Genomic DNA, 17,127 nt, shown 5'->3' on the forward strand with positions numbered 1-17,127 from the left:
AAGGGCCCAGAAGCCCCCAGAGAAGTAGACTCACCTTCCTCTCCAGGCTCATCTCTAAGTGGGAAGTTTCTCCTGGAGTCTAACCCAGTGTTTCCCAAACTTGCCTTATTATAAGAGTAACAGATTACTATACCCGTTCCCTATAGATTCTGGTTCAGGAGGCCTGAGGGAGGGCCTATCTGTATTTTAACAAGTTCCTCAGGTGACGCTTTTGACCAGGTGAGTATGGGGAGTATGGGCCTCACTTAAATCCCTGTTGCTATACCTGCGTGCCTCTCCTCCTCCCGCTGTCTCCTGAACCCCCAGCACCCTTTCTCCAGAGGAGAGTGGGGTTACTGGGGGAAGCTGAGGTCCAAAGAGGGGAGGAAGGAAGTTCTTTGGAGGGACTGGTCTGTGTCCTTGGTGGCAGAGGCCACTAGGGGTGAGGTGGGGCAGAGAGGGCTGAGGGGAGAGCCAGAGCACAGCCCGTCACATTGCCCACCCTCCTGAGATTGGACAGGAAGCTTCTGGGAAATTAAGCTTGTTCTGATCGGTTTAAAAAAGGATGTGTGTGTGGAGATGGCAGGGAAAATGGGTCTCCTCATTTTACAGAGGAGAAACAGACCCCGGGCAGGACAGAGGGGAGGGGGCTGGCCTGGGTGGGGTGAGGAGTCCCAACGTGGACCCCACGAGGCCGCACAGTGAGTGGGGCACAGTGAGTGGGGCTCCCCTTCCAGTGCTCTCCCCTGGAGGGCCCCGTGGCAGCCTCCTCACGAGTCCCTCCTCAAGGATGGGTGAGCGCTGGGGCCGGGGCCGGGTGTGGAGGGGAACCCCAGGCCCCCTCCTCCTTGCACCCCGCGCAGCCAGGGCTTTGGGCGCTCAGCGGTGGAGGAAGCCCCGCTCTCGGCCAGTCTCCCGGGTGGCGCCGCCCCACTCAGCACCCTGGACAGCGCCTCCTCGGGGCCTCACTTTGGCTTCTCTAGGGTGGCCTCTGTTAATAAAGCTGCACTTCTGTTGACTTCCTTGCCTCCCTACTTAACTCTCCCTCTAAAGTCAGCCCCCAGTCCAGATCTTTTCAGTCACCACTTGTCTCGCTCCTGGAGCCAGGGCAAGGGAACATGGAAAGAAGCAAGGTGGCTGGCTGCTGTAGGCCTGGTGTTTTGTTCCCTTCTCTCACCAGCGGGAGAGGAAGTGGCCTTGGAGGAGTCCTGGACCCTTCCCTAGTACCTGCCAAACTGGATCTTCCTCGGAGGGTTTTGATGAATTCTGAAGGGCACAACAGAGATATATTAGAGTTAACGGGGAAGGTAGGACTGGGGCACACCAGTGGCTGGGGGTCCGGGGAGAGGTGAGTGGTGCTGGCCTGAGCAAGGCAGTGCAGAGGCCACAGCCTGAACCCAGACTCCAGCTGAGAGGTCCTGAGAAGATCATCTGGGCCATCCTCTTGTCTTCAGGCAGGCTGCCTGCTGCTGGTTCTGCTGGGCTTTGGACTCCCAGCACCTGCTCTTTCTGATCCACCCCTTTCTCTCTCCATCCACTGCCAGGTCAAGTTGGGTCCCAAAAGCAGCCAGCACGGGGTAGAAGCAGTGGCTGCCATGGATGAGGATAAGCTTCTATCTGCACTGCCTGGGGAAGATGGTGCCACCTGCGACCCCAGCCTGGAGCCTGAGGAGGAGCCTGGGGTCCAGAATGGAATGGCATCCAGTGAGGACCTGAACAGTGGCCACACCAGCCCAGGGCATGAGATGAGGGGCACCCTGGTGCACACTGAGGGGCATACAAAGGGCCTGGACATGGCCCTGCACGGCCTCAGCCTTGGCCTCTCCCTCACCAATGGCCTAGCCCTGGGGCCAGACTCAAACATTCTGGAAGACTCTACAGAGTCCAGGCCCTGGAGGGCTGGTGGGCTGGCGGAGGGGGACGATGCCTCCAGGAGCCTCTGTCCAGACACTGAGGATCCTCCACTGGGGTAAGTGGGTGTCTCGGGATGGGGGCTCACCACATTTGCTCCAATGCTGCGTGGCCTGGGCCTAGCCACTTACCCTTTCTGGTTCTTGTTTTTCCTCATACATGAAATGGGAATTTTGTGTCCCTGTTTTGGGAGGATAGGGCCATAAGAGATATTTCAAAGGCCAGCAGGGCTGTTGTGCCCCCACGCCCACCCAGCCCTCCTATTCACCATGGGCTGTTTCTTTTTAAAAAATTTTTTTCTCTTCCATTGTGGTTTATTACAGGATATTGAATATAGTTCCCTGTGCTATACAATAGGACCTTGTTGTTTACCCATTCTATATATAATAGTTTGCATCTGCTAATCCCAAACTCCCAATCCATCCCTCCCCCACCTCCCCTTCCACCGTAGGCTGTTTCTATGTGGGGTTGGAGGGCCACACTCCCTCCATCCCAGGCTGGACATCAGAGTTCCAAAATGCCTTGATGTGGGAGGTCATCTGGCCTATCCCTCTGCTTCTTGGAGATGAGAATGTCCCAATTCTGCAACTCACCTCAAGAGAGTAGGCTTATGTGGATTAATCTTTGTCAGCTACTCCTCCCTGAGTGCCATCTGGGAGTTCGACCAGGAGCTCCTACTTATTGGAATAAGTCCTACTTCCTGGAGTTACAGCCCCATTTCTGTTATCCTCAGCTGGAGGTGGAGAGGCCCGGCGTCTTAAAGGTGCCAGTTGCACAAGGAGGCGAGGATGGGGCAGGGGAATGACTAGAAACCTCCAGTGTGGGCTGAGAAAAGAAAGCATATAGAAGGCTTACTGTGTACCACTGCAGGCACTGGCCCGGGCACACAAGGGTGTAGGAGGTGTGCGAGCATGTGCTTGTGGGGCATGCACGTGTGTGTATACTGGTGTGTGCACGGGGATGTGTGAGCATGTCAGTGTGCCTGGCCTGTGCATTTGAGTTGCACGTTTGGGTCTGCACGGGGATGTGTGGGGCTGAGTGTGTCTAGATCTCCAAGGGCAGGAATGTGAGTACGTGGGGTCAGATGCCAGTGTGTGCCGGGTGTGCCAAGAGAGAGTTTCCATCTGGGCCTATGGGGGGCAGGGCCTATGGGGGCGGGCCGGAGGCTGGGGCTTCTTGGAGCACGCTGTTTGTATTTAGGTTGGTATAATTTTGGAGGATGGCTGAAGGTGGAGGCAGATGGAAGTTTGGAGATTAAGCTGATGGTCTTCAAGCCCCTGTCAAAACTACCCCTCAGGTTTGCTCAGGTACATGAGAGGGTGGTAGATATGGGGACCGTTCTTGGCTCTGACATGAGATGAGAGCCCCCAAGGGCAGGACTCTGTTTTGTTGTTCCAGGACCCAGCATGGGCCTGGCAGAGAGAGCTGCTGGGCAGATTTTGGGTGTCTGCTCTGGCAGCCAGGGCAGTGGCCCTTCTCTTCCCTCCCCTCCTCCTGGAGGTCAGTAAAGGCAACTTCCATCCCAGCCCCCTGCTGGGCATCCTACCGCCTTTTCGGTTTCTGCCCTTTCCCCACTTCCTTCTCCAAATGAGTCTGCCGTCTCAACTCCTGGTGGGACAGGGGTGGCCGATGGCTGTGGCCTCAGCTTTTCTCTCTCAGGTCAGCATTTCTCCAGGAAGCACTCAGGGATCAAACTTAGGCACTGGGGGTCCAAGGAGGGGTTTGAGGGGGTGGGGCACTTCCCAGTCCTCCAAATATGGCTCAGTCTCTGCTAAGCCCCAGGCACTAGGGGCTAAGCAGGGCATAGCTAGATCCTCAAGGTTACCAGGGGTGTGCTTCTTTGCAAATGGTGGGCCTTGGTTTATCTGAAATGGGCTGGGCTCAGCCTGCTTCTTTCTTTTTCTGTGTCTCTTGCTTTTGCTGTCTCTATGTTTCTCTCTCTCTCTCTCTCTCTCTCTCTCTCTCTCTCTCTCTCTCTCTCTCCGTGTGTCTCTTTATCTCTGTTACTTTCTGTCTCTCTGTCTTTGTTTTTCGTGCTCTCTGTATCTCTTTTCTCTGTTTCTTTCTTATCTCTCTCTTATTTCTCTTCTTCTCTCTCGTTTTCTCTATTTTTATCTCTTTTAGTCCTCTTCCTTGCCTGTTTTCCCTGCTTACTTGTGCATCTCCCCAGTGGATAAGAGGCCTCGGTTCATCTATGTGTGATGCTCGATTTTAGGTGCTGGGGCTACATCAGTGAACAGAATATACAAAAATTCCTACTTTCATGGAGCTTATGGTCTAGTGAGGAGACAGATAATGTGTCATAAAAATAATAGATAATTACATAGTATGTTGGAAGGCAACAAGTGCCTTGGAAAAAATAAAGCAAGAAAAAGGGGCTGGGGTGTTTGGGGGCAGGTCCTAGTTATAAATAGGGCAGTCAGGGTGAGAAAGGGATGCGAAAGGAAGACTTCAGCCTGAGGAAAGAGCACTCTGGGCAGAGGGAACCACTGGTGCAAAGGCCTTTTTTGGGGGCAGCACAGGGCTCTGCAAGGGCTTAGGCAGTGTAGTGGGCTGTGGGGCTGGTAGGCATCTGTCCATTCACCCAGTGCACCACTCAGCAGGGTTTAGAGGACTTACTGTGTGCTGGGTGCTTCCTGGCCTTGTGTGTGGGGGGGGGTAAACAGGTGTAAACAGGGGAACAAACAGAATACTACATGCTGAGAGGGGCTGGGAGGAAATGAAGAGGTACCCTGAGGATGGACACTACTGAGGGGCCAGTGTGTTGGGTGGTGTGGGCCTGCCTCCTGCAGTCTCTCTGAGGAGGTGACATTAAAGTCAAGCCCTGAGAGCTAGAATGTGGCAGCCAGGCTAAGAACCACCCAGGTTGTGGGGACAGCAAAATTATGACCCTGTGTAACACTAGCTGTGATGGGGAGCCTGGAGGAAGCAGGCCCCCACCCCCTTCCCAGGCCAGGCTGAGGGAGAGTCTCACATTCATTCATTTAGCTCAGTGATGCCCACTGTGGGCCAGGCACGGTGGGCAGGGGCGCCAGGACCACGCCTGTCCTTTCACTGCTGTGCCCCGGTACCCAGACCAGCATCTGGCACCTAGTGCTCAGCAAGCGTTGGCAGAAAGAACAAACAGGACACGGTCCGTGCCCACTCCCTGCCCCCAGGGAGCTCCCAGACATGGATTGGTGTCATCCTAGCACCTGTAAGGGGGACACCTGGCAGGATGGTGACTGGTCCTCGCATCCCACAGGCCAGGAGAACCAGATGTGCGGGACGGCTTCAGCGCCACATTTGAGAAGATTGTGGAGTCAGAGCTGCTGCGGAGCACACAGTACAGCAGCCTGGACTCCCTCGATGTGCTGAGCCTCACAGATGAGAGCGACAGCTGCGTCAGCTTCGAGGCCCCCCTCACGCCCCTCATCCAGCAGCGGGCCCGGGATAGCCCTGAGCCAGGGGCTGGCTTGGGCACTGGGGACATGGGGTCTGAGGGGAACATGGGGGCAGCTGGCGGTGATGGGGAGCTGGGCAGCCCCCTGCGGCGCTCCATCTCTGGCAGCCGCTCCGAGAATGTCCTGAGCCACCTGTCTCTCACGGCCGTGCCCAATGGCTTCCATGAAGATGGACCCCCGGGCCCAGGTGGGGATGAGGAAGACGAGGAGGAAGACATGGACAAGTTGCTGAACTCGGCCAGGTGAGGCAGGGCCCAGGCTGGGAGCCAAGAGAACCATTGAGCAGATGGGGAAACTGAGACCCAGAGGAGGCACAGCAAGTTAGGACATCCGGGGGTCTGGAGTGAACAGCCCTCTGCAAGGTCATCGTGCCTACCCTCTGCACCCCTAGCCTGAGGTTCCATTCTGCCCTTCCAGGCCTTTCTAGCCAAGGTGGGGTCAGGGAGCTGATCATCTAATTATATCCTTTGAGGACTTTTCTAAAAGTCTGACTTGATTCTGTCCCGATGCAGTGGAGCTTCTTTCCCTGGTCTGACCCCTGGATTTTCAGAGGCCTGGGGAGACCTTCCAGCCCCCAACCATGGCTTCTGACCCCCTCCTCCCCAACCCCACCTTCCCTCCGCAGCGACCCCAGCCTGAAGGACGGCCTTTCGGACTCAGACTCAGAGCTGAGCAGCTCGGAGGGGCTGGAGCCTGGCAGTGCAGACCCACTGGCCAACGGGGGCCAGGGCGTGAGTGAAGCTGCCCGCCGGCTGGCACGCCGCCTCTACCACCTGGAGGGCTTCCAGCGTTGCGATGTTGCCCGGCAGCTGGGCAAGAAGTGAGCTCATCTCCGCACCCCCACCCCAGGCAAACCCGGTGTCTTCCTCGGCCCAGGGCGGGGTGTGGGTGGCTGCTGTCCGGGGGGCCTGGTTCTAGGGGCTCCCAACAGTCCCCAAGAACTTTTCCTCCTGCCACTGACCTCATTCCGGGCCTTGCCCTAAATCTATTTCCTTTCTGGGCTGCCTGGGCGAGGGCGCCCCCGGCTCTGAGGGAGGAGAGGTGTGGCAGGGCGGCCCCTCGGGGCTGGGGGAGTGGCATGTGGCACGTGGTTATGGGGCCGTGGTGGATGGTAGTGAGGACAGAGCAGCCGGGCAGAGGCTGGTGGGCCACCTAATGGGGCCAAGGAGGGAGGGGAACCTGGGCCTGGCTGGGACCTTGGAGGACCCAGGAGCTGGGGAAGGGGATCCTGGCCCTCATTAAGCCCCATTCACTGTGTGTCTGTTGGGACCAGCTGAAGGGGTGGGAGCCACCAAAGCACAAGCCCCGGTCTTTGGACTTGGGGGAAGGGAACTAGCCAGGTTGAAGTCCTGAGGGGTAGGGGACAGTCAGCTGTGAAGTCAGCTGGTGTGTCCTGAGCAGGTCCGGCCAGCAGCATGTCCACCTGCCTTGTCCTTCCTGCCTGGCCATCCAAAGGACCCCCAACACCCACATAAGCCTTCAAGATGCACAGAAGCAGGCCGGGCCTCTGGAGAGAGCTGCTCCCAGGCTAAGAGAGGCAGCCCAGACTCTAGATCCCAAGTCAGAGCTGACTGGGGCTTAGGCCACAGGGAAGTCCTGAGGAACCCCCCTTCTCCCTCCCTCCTGACTCCTCCACCCTCCGTTGCCTCCAGGGCACTCCTGCCCTGGGCCTCCCCCAAAATTGCATCACCCACACCCTTACCTCTCCCACTGGGCTATAGTCCCCGAACCTAATGACATCCTCCTTCATCACGGTTGATCCCCACCCTCCCCTGTCTTTTCAGTCACTCCCTCTACAAGAGTTTTCCCATCAGCATTTAATTGTGCTTAACTCTTTCCCATCTGAAACAAAAATCCTTCCTCAAATCGTACTTCCTCCCCCAGCCTCTTCACAGCCAAAATTCTATTCTCTGCTCTGGATGGCCTCTGTCCCCTCCCCTTCTGCACATTCAGTTCCTCCACGTTGGCTTCTTCCCCTGGAGGGGCCCTTCACAAGCCCCTCTTACTAGAGTCAGTGGCGGCCTGGTGTCTTTGAATCCGGTGTCTGCTACTGGGCCTCAACTTTCTCCCCTTCAACAGCCTTGACACACCGGTCACTGCTTTCTTTTTCTTTTCTTTTTTTTTTCTTTTTTGTGGTACGCGGGCCTCTCACTGTTGTGGCCTCTCGCGTTGCGGAGCACAGGCTCCGGACGCGCAGGCTCAGCGGCCATGGCTCACAGGCCCAGCTGCTCCGTGGCATGTAGGATCTTCCCAGACCGGGGCGCGAACCCACTGCCCCCGCATCGGCAGGTGGACTCTCAACCACTGCGCCACCAGGGAAGCCCCTTTCTTTTTCTTTAATTAAGCTTTTTATTATGAAAATTTCAAGCATACACAAAGGCAGAGAAAGTAACTTCTTAAACTTCCATGTACCCATTACTCAGCTTCAAAGTTATCAATATTTTTCTATTCTTGTTTGATCTATTTCCCCCACAGCTTCTTCCCCTCACATTTGCTAGAATATTTTAAAGCATATTTCAGACTCTCTATCATATGATCCATAAATATTTAGTATGTGTCTCTGACTAGGGTATTTTTTTAGACAGTCATAATTCCATTATAATTTCTGACAAAGTTAACAAAAATTCCTTAGTATCTCTAACATTTGGTCTATGCTTAGTTTTCTCTGGTTATCTCAAAAATGTTTGTTCAAATCAGGATGCAAATAAGGTACATACATTACATTTGGCCAATATATCTCTTAGGCCTCTTGTAGCCAACAGCAGTTGCCAGTCCCCCTCCTTTCTGTAATGCCATGTATTTGTTGAAGAAACGGAGTCATTTGTCCGGAAGAACTTTCCACGTTTTGGATTTGGTGTCCTCATGGTGTTACTTCACTTGTTTCTGTAAACAGGAGGGAGAGCTCGGGGCTTGATTGTATTCAGGTGGAAATAAGCTCTGTTTTTTGGCAAGAATTCATCACTCCAGTTTTGAAACACTCTCTTCCTTGGCCCTCAGGACAGCATACCCCTACCTCTCGGGCTGCTGTTTGTCTGTCTCCTTCTCTGGCTATCTCTTCCCTCAGCTCACCCTGACAGGGGTTCTCCTCAGATCTCTGACCTGGATCTGCTGGCCTGTCTGTGCCCCCTCCTCTCACATGTGCTCGTCCCCCTTCCTACTGAGTTGTTAGTCACCAGTTAAGGGCTGATGACTCTCACATGGGTGCTTCTAGCTCTACCTGTTGTCCTGGGCTCTGGGCATCACCCCAGGGGCCACCCTCTCTGTCATGCCCCACACCCACTCCATCCCTCTCCACGTCCTGTGGATTCTGCCACCCAAACATCCCTCCCCCCCACCCCTTCCATGTCTCTCGTGGACAGCTCCTACCCCCATGGGCCTCCACTCCACAGGCAGTGTTCCAAATACAGATCTGGCCATCTCACTCACCCCTTCCCTGCTTCAAACTCTTCCAGATCAAGTCCCAGTCCTTGCCTCGGCCCTCAGGCCCGGTTCCCTGCCTTATCTCTTGCTGCCCCCATTCCTGCTCTCCAGCCCCGGCCACATGGCCCTGCTGGTAGCTTCTTGGACAGTTTCCCCTACTGCGGACACTGTGTATCATCTCACCTCCTACTTCCTTCACGTGGGTGGCTCTTCCTTTCCTGAAGGTATTGGATGAGACATCACCTCCTCTAGGAAGCTTTCCTGACTCCCCCACCTCCTGGCCCAAGGTTGAACTGTCAGAGCCCAACCGGCCAGCAAGGGAGACAGCAGAGGAACGGGCAGGTCTGGGTGGGTGGGTCAGCATCCCCAGGGGCCCACTGCCACGAACCCCCGCTGCTTGCTATGCCCTGCTTCTAATGGATAACCCCTGCTCTCCTGGCAGCAACGAGTTCAGCAGGCTGGTGGCCGGGGAGTACCTCAGCTTCTTTGACTTCTCGGGCCTGACTCTGGACCGAGCACTCAGGTCAGTGGGGCTGGGATGGGATAGTGCCCACAGGCGATACAGCCACACATCTGGATTCTCCTGCAACTCCACTGTAAACTCGTTGTGCAAGACCTTGGACAAGTCTCTTGACCCCTCTGGGGAGGCTGAGGGGAAGGGGTCATGAGAGCAGCAGCAATGCAGAGACTCAGTGAGTGCTGGCTCTGCGGTGGGCGCTGAAAATATGAAGGTGGGAATGCAGTCGTGACTCTTCAGGAGGGGAAAGGGCCAAAAGGCTTGCCTGTACTGAGCACTTCCTGTCTGCAAGATGTACCCTTTACACACCCTGCTGACTGCATCTTAGCAACCCCCCTGTAAGGTAGGCGGTATCATCCCATTTACTTGTGGAGAAGCTGTGGGCCAGTTCCCCACAGTCACTGAGGGAGGAGATAGCCAAAATGGAATTTGCCCTCAGGTCCTGTTGGTATTTGGACCTGGGGAGTGGCCCTCAGGAGGGGCAGGTGCAGGCCCCAGGGAGCAGAGGGCGGGAATGGGAAGATGCAGCCCAGTGTCCAGCGGACCCGGCGGCACGGCCAGTAGGGAGACCCTAGGCCAGAGCCCTCCTGGGGAAGGGCAGCGGTCTCTGAGCTGAGGTGTGGGTGGTCCCATGTATGTTAGATCTGTTCACCTCCTACGTGCCTCTCACACTTTTAAAAACGTTATTTCCCCTTCTTTTTTCTCTGTTTCAGTTGGGATATTTTCTATTGACCTGCTTCCAGTTCACTTACCCTTTCTCTGTGTCTCATATGCTGTTAGCCCCATTTACTGAGTTTTCACTTTCTATTGTTTTATTTTTCAGTTCTGGAAATTTCATTTTATTAAACATTTTTTTGGGTAGGTTTTAATTCTCTGGGGGGAATTCTTCATCTTTTGATTTATTTTCTACTTACTTTCCCCATCTTTCCCTCTCTTTCTTTGAACATATTAGTCGCAGTTATTTGAAAGTCCTTGTCTGCTTTTACCCCGATATCTGCATCACCTGTGTCTGTTTCTATTGTTTCTCTCTTGGCTTTCCATCTTATATCCTATTTCTCTGTGTGCTTAGTAATTTTTTTATTAGATGCTGTACGTTTTGTATAGAATTACAGTGGCTCTAGATCATTATGTGTTCCTCCAGAGAGGGTTTACCTTGTCCCTTGCTAGGCAGTTAGAGGAGGGCAGGGAGGCGCAGTCCTAATCCATCCAGGGCTGAGCTGAGGAGAGGCAGCCCTGAAGTTTGGTAAGGCTCAGGATTCACCCCGATCACAGGGTGAAGGCCGCAGGGCTTTCCACTGAGAGCGTGGTGTGTTCACTGGGGCCTCTCCCTTTGGTTGGTTCTAAATCCTAATTTTGTCTCCTCGTTGCGGCGAGACTGTCAAAAAACCAAATCCCTCTACTTCTCAGAGAGGCCTTCCTACCCATTACATCTTTAGGTTTTGGTAGATATCTCACAGGGAGAACTGGCCACATGTTTACAGCCCCTCAAGTCTCCCAGTTTGTCTCTCCAGCTCCGTGAAGCGACTAATTGTTCTGCCTCTTGTCTGTGCCCGTGATTGGCAGTGTCCCCGGGGAGAAAGCAGCTGCAGATCAGCCCACCTCTCCCCAGTTCTCTCCTCTCCAGAATCTTGGTCCTATTGGTGTTTGCTGCGTCAGCAGTTTTCTGATAGCGTAAGAGAGATGTATTTTGTCTGGCTTTTCTCATTGTTCTCAGCGGAAGTGTTGGTCGACTGCAAGCTACTCTATCCTGAGCTGAGTCTGAATTTTCACACTGGGTGATCGGGTGGAGAAGGTGTTCGGTGGGTTGGGCTCGCAATCAGAGGCATGAGTGCTGGGTGGGAGGGAGGACCTTGTATATCCAGCCCAATAGATTGAGGCTCGACTCTGCAGGCCCTGGGGAGCCCCAGAAGGTACTGGGTGTGAAGCAGTATTCTGGGAGGCAGTGCTGGCAGCAGTGTGCTGGTATGGCCTTTGATCCAGAGGCTTCTGAAGAGGGTCAGGTGGGAGAGGATGAGGCCTGAAGTTGGGCTGTGAGGCAGAGGAATGATTGGTGTGAGAAGCACAGAGGATACAGCAGACAGGCCCGTGGTTCCAAGATGCAGGGGAGAGGGTGGGCAGTAATGAGGCTGATCCTGGGGGGAAACCTGAGTTTAACTGGAGCTTGGTGAAGACCCCTGAGGAAGGGGTGTTTGGGCTGGGGAGCCGGAGCTGGGATGGATGACTCCCAGGTAGGATAGGCTACGGTTGGGATGGGGGATGGGTTTTAGAAAGTCCTAGTGGAGTATGAGGAGACGAGGGAGGGGCCAGATGCAGGGAAGAGAACGCGGAACAGGAGAAGCAGGGAAAGGAGGAAGCCTAGATGGCGGATGGAGTGTTTTTATACAGCAGTTGATTGATCGGGATTGAATTAGAGAGTGGTCTGCAGTTTTGGAAGCCTCCAAGGGTAAAGATTGGCCAGAATGGGGCTCACAGGTCCCAGGGTGCCTTAGAAGTGCTTGAGAGAGGATAAAGCAAAGTGAGCATTACAGAAGCCAAGTGAACTGTGGCAAAATCAGGGACAAATTAGTCTCATTGAACCCAGGATGGATAGAGGCCCACAATGTCTCAGCTTGCTGTTTCCCTTCCCAAGAAGGGGTGTGCCTATGCCGCAGGTGAGGGACCCCAGCCCCATCTCCCAGCCCCTCTGGTTTTGGCATACTCTGCCAGGGACTTCTGAGAGCTGGTGACCTTTGAATTTGGCCTTGAGAGGGACTCAGAGCTGCCCAGCAGAGGAGGCTCAGACTTGGGGTGGGGGGAGTGAGGGAGGCCAAGGTTGGGCCTGGGGCTCAGCTGGTAGCGCCTCAAGTGAGGAGTGGGAATGGCTGAGGGAGAGCGGTCTGAGGAGCGGCGTGGATGGCCCAACCATGGAGGAGGGAGCCAGGAGTGGAGCGGATGCTGGCACTGAGGTGTTCGTCTGCCTTTGCTCTTCACAATCTGGCCCCTGCATCCTTCCAGAAGGGCCCTGGAGGGTGATGAGGGCTGAAACTCCACACTCCAGAGGCCATTATGGGGGTCAGGGTGCCTCCCTGGGCTCAGATGCTGGGGCTCTGGGGCCTCAGCCCCCTTGGGCAGGTTTGGGTGGTGTGTGTGTGTGGGGGTCCTACCCTGAGTGAGGATTCAGACTGACTCAGGGGCTCTTGGAGGCCCTCAGCATCCTTGCATTACCCTCCAGAACCTTCCTGAAGGCCTTTCCGCTGATGGGGGAGACACAGGAGCGTGAGCGGGTCCTTACGCACTTCTCCCGCCGGTACTGCCAGTGCAACCCTGACGACAGCACTTCGGAAGGTACGCCTCGCCCCACTCCCTTGCCCCCCACCCGGGCCCTGGCTTCTTCCTACCTCTGGTCCACCTGCCACTTCTGTCCCGCTCAAGAAGCATCAGTGAATGAACAATGGCAGGTGGCATGGGGACTGTCTGCTGGAAAAGGAACCTCCCAGCTGCCCCGCCTGTTGTCACTCCCTGTGCCTGAAAGTCCTCCATCCTGGAGTCAGTCCTTTGGGTCCTCATTCTCGGTGGTGCCCTGTTGCAATGCTGATTGTTGGTGTGGTGGGAGTCCTGGTGTGGAAGTCTGGGTTGGGGTCCTCTTAAGTGCAGGACTTGTCCTGTGGATGGACCTGAGTCCCAGGAACTGGGGAACTAGGCTGGTTATTAGAGGAGACACGGGCCATGGAAGGGATATAGCCCAGGACCCAGAGCCATTCCTGGGTCTGAGATTCAAGGTGAGTTTGGCCACAGCAGGCAGGAATCTGGGCTAGAACAGGCCCAGGGTGGTCTGGTCACCTCTGAGGGAGGGGTTGGTCCTGACCTGGGGCGAGTGAGTGACTCTGATGCTGTAATGGGGGTGGGACACAGAGCATCACGCAGGCCCTGGGCCCTGATGTATGGTTGGCAGGTGGCTGGCTTCTTCTTGTCTCCAAGGCCTCCAGGCTGGCTCTGACAGGAGGCAGGTGGGAGCCTGGGGTTGGGAAAGAGCTGGGTGCTCATGCTGAGGGTGCCACCATCTCTGATTTAGATGGGATCCACACACTCACCTGTGCCCTGATGCTTCTCAACACGGACCTGCACGGACATGTGAGTTGGGGAGGCAGGGAGTGGGTGTGTCCTCTCACTGATTCATCCCGAGTTATCCAAGGGCCGGTCCTTTCTCCAGCCCCCTTCCCGAGACCTCCTGCTCACTGGCCAGTGTTTCTTTAACAGACCTGGGAGTTGGGCAGCTTGGCTTCTAGACTTGGCTCTGCCCTAGTTTTATCCACTTGAGATCTGCCTGGGTCCCTGCCCCCAAGCAGGGCAGTAAGAACAGCTGAGGAACATGGGAATTTAGGATGTGCTAAATAAGATATGTGCCCCTAGCCGTGTCCATGCCAGACATTGCTAAAAGATCACATGTTCTTCCTACCCCTTGTGCTGTAAGCCTGAGTGCAGCCCTGTTGAAGTGCCATGCCCCAGGCAGCCCCTTCGGTCAACTGGTAGATTGCCCTCAAGAGGCATTCTCGTCATGCACCCCTCACCTCCCCGCCCCGACTAGGCAAACAGAGAAGTGATAGGTGGGTGCCCCGGGCTGTGAGCCTGTGTCTGGTCTGGGATCTGGGCATCTCAGTGCTGCTCGTGGCTCAATAATTCCTTCTTCTTTCCTTTCTCTGCTCCGGGGACCCCCCCCGCCCCCTTTGGGCTCTCTTGCCCTCTCTCAGGTGGTAAGTGTAGCTGGTGGTCTGCATGCCCTGTCAGCCTAGACCCCATCTCCATGTTCCCCTTCTGTGTCCCCCATCACCCCATCTGGCCCACTGATCACTGCCCTGTCATTGCTCACCCCATGGTGGTCAGAGCCCCTCTGTTGGGTTGGGGATATTTCAGTGACTCATGGGAAAAACAGCCCAGCACATCTGGTTCCAAAGTTAACCAGGAAAGTCCAGGACATGTAGGGTGGAAGAAAGACCTGGGATAGGTCCAACTTCAGATCCTACTCTTGCCTCCGGGTGGTACCTCTGTGACCCTGGGCAAGACACTAGCCTTCTCTGCGTCTCAGGTTCTACATCTGTGAGGTGGAAATAATGATTTCGCCCATAGCGTCCTGGGGAGGCCTGAGGGAGGGAGGTATCACCAAGTGTCAGGGTCTGGTGCTTAGTAAGGATTTATTATTTAATATTATTATGAATAATATTATGATATGATATTATACATTATAACAATATATTATAACAATATATTATAATAATAGTATAATGTATTATTTTATACAATGTATTATAGCAATATATTACACTAATATTATAATATTATTGCACAGTAATAATAATAATCATATGTATTATTAATATTAAAATTTAAATAATGGAGAGCCCAAAGCCCCAGCCTGTAGATCCCTGGAAGATCAAGAAGGTGAAGTGCCCCGCCTCATGGCAGCCTGAGCAAGCGTGGGCACACTGGGGTACCTGGCCTGGGGAGGGTGAGAGCCTCGCTGACCTTGGCACGAAGAGTAGTTGTGTGACAACTTTGGTTATGTCCGCCTGGGCTGTCAGCCTGGGTGTGGAACAGGAGAGAAGATGTGTGTATTCCATGGGAATATCACCAGAGCAAATGCCCATTAACGGGTTGACGTTCTCCCAAGACTGCTTACTGTTTGTTTACGGAGAGCAGGTGTTGCTGGCTTACCTTAAAAGGAGCTTTAAGCACACTCCTCGTCTCCCCATCCCCACCCTTGGCGGGGCCGAGGGCCATCTCAGGACCCAGTCACTCCTTTGCCAGCCCTGGATGCCTCTCCCCCTGGTTGAGAGCTGCTAACAAGGGCAGCAGTCAGTGAACCCCGGGTCGAGAATACTCTCGAGCTTGGTGGGACTTAGCTGCCCGTGGCACCACCTTAATGCCCACAGCTGAAGAGAAACATCACCACCTTCGTAGCTCAAAAGCGGGTGGGGCAGGATTGTTCATATTTGCAGCCAACAGACATTGAGGATGCTGTCTCTCTCTTGAGGCAGCATTGCAAAACATCAAAAGCAAGCGTTCTGGGTTGGAGTCCTCTGTATTTCTCCACACAGTAGCTTGTGACCTGGAGTGAGTTATTTACTTCCCTAAACCTCAGTTTCCCCATCAGAAAGTCCCTGTAAGACTTAAGGAGACAGCACTTGGAAAGTGCTTAGCCCGGGGCCGGGTTGTTGCAGTTACTGTGAGCTTTCCAAAGGACCCCAACGGAAGTGGCATCACCTGCTTTGTTCTTTTCCCCCTCCCTTCCCGCTCTCATTCTTCTGCTCTTTGACAGAGACTGAGTGTCTGGTGGAAGGTGGGGATCTCAGGAATGTGGGGCCTGCTAGGGCCCCCAGAAATAGCTCTGGTCAGAGCAGGAGGCAATACAGGGGCTGGCAGATGGAGTAGGTACACCCTCTTCAGATAGACACAGCCTGGTGGAGGAATCTGGAGGACTTTCTGTAGGAGGGGCGTTTGGACTCTAGGGGCTCAGCACCTTCTGTGTTCCATAAAAAGCAGGAAAGAGAACCCCTGCCTCAGGATGCCTACCTTCTAGTTAGAGGAGATAGAAAATAAAGAAGTAAACAAGTGATTAAAGTAGTGATAGGTCTGTGAAGGGAATAAGCAGGAGGGTGTGTTGGGGCTGGACTGGGGGTCAGGGAAGGTGTCTCAGAGGAGGCACGGTTGGGGCAGAGACCTGGAGGGTGAGCAGCAGCCAGCCATGGAAAGACCAGGGACAAAGCCTTCCAGGCAGAAGGACCAGTGGGGCTGGTTTCCACCTTTTGGCTATTGTGAACAGTGCTATGAACATATATGTACAGGTTTTTAAAAATCTAAAAATTAAAATTTTTATTTTAATTTTTTAATTGAATGAAAAATTCTTTAAGTTCTATAGTACTTTACAATTTTCAAAAGTTTCACACACATGATTTCATATAATCTCATAATAACCCTTTTTCTTCCTACCGTATATTACCCCTTGCCCTTCCTGGTAATCACTGGTTTGTTCTCTATATCTGTGAGTCTGCTTCTTTTTTGTTTTATTCACTGATTTGTTGTATTGTTTAGATTCCACATATAAGTGATATTATATAGCATTTGTCTTTCTCTGTCTGACTGGTTTTACTTAGCATAAGTATTTGTTTGAGCACCTGTTTTTAATTCTTTTGAGTGTGTACCTAAGTAGTGGATTGCTGGGTCTGATGGTAATTCTATGTTTAACTTTTGGTGGACAGTAAAACTGTCCATAGTGGCTGTTGTTGGAGTCCAGGTGGGAGATGATGGTGGCTGGGGCAGACAGGGCAGTGAACATGGAGAGAAGGGACAGATGACGGAGACCAGTTGAGGGTGAGCCTGACAGGACGCGCTGATGGGGCTGATCAGGGAAAGAGAGGAGTAAGGATGGCTTCAGCATCTGGCTGGATGGGGGTGCTGTTTCCTGAGATGTAGAAGGAGCTTCCGTGGGTGGGTGGAGGGCGTGGTGAGTGGGAGAGCTGGGGCTCAAGTCCCATTTGTGACATATTGTGTTTGAGATGCCTACTGGACATGAACATGGGGATGCCAAGGAGCTGGTGGGATAAACGAATCTGGGATGCAAGAGAGAGATGGGGTGAGGAGGTCATTGTCATCCTGGTAGAATGAAAGCCACGGGACTGGCTGAGTGCCTCAGGGAGAGAGGCAGGCTGGTGACCTCGTCCCAGGGCATGGCCTTATTTAAAGGTCAAGCAGAGCAGCAGGAGAGGCTTTGAAAGCAGCCATGGAGATGAGAGGAAAACCAGGAATGTGCAGTGTCTCAGAGGCCAAGAGAAGAAAGTGTCTCAAGGAGAAAGGAGTGGCCAACTGCATAAAAGGCTGCCATGA

At 54.0% G+C, this 17,127-nt stretch overlaps 1 protein-coding gene across 1 annotated transcript in view; it reads left to right on the top strand.

Annotated features, from left to right (window-relative positions):
- Positions 1-1,574: 1,574 nt before the first annotated feature.
- The window catches only part of PSD2 (pleckstrin and Sec7 domain containing 2), a 34,404-nt gene continuing 18,851 nt past the window's right edge, over positions 1,575-17,127 (top strand). Inside the window, 7 exon segments of the mRNA XM_065873324.1 lie at positions 1,575-1,952; positions 3,606-3,610; positions 5,135-5,575; positions 5,959-6,153; positions 9,196-9,276; positions 12,482-12,594; positions 13,322-13,380. Coding sequence (XP_065729396.1) covers positions 1,575-1,952; positions 3,606-3,610; positions 5,135-5,575; positions 5,959-6,153; positions 9,196-9,276; positions 12,482-12,594; positions 13,322-13,380 — 1,272 coding nt within the window.

Source organism: Phocoena phocoena, chromosome 3 (genome assembly GCF_963924675.1).
Source record: "Phocoena phocoena chromosome 3, mPhoPho1.1, whole genome shotgun sequence".
Taxonomy (NCBI): Eukaryota; Metazoa; Chordata; class Mammalia; order Artiodactyla; family Phocoenidae; genus Phocoena; species Phocoena phocoena.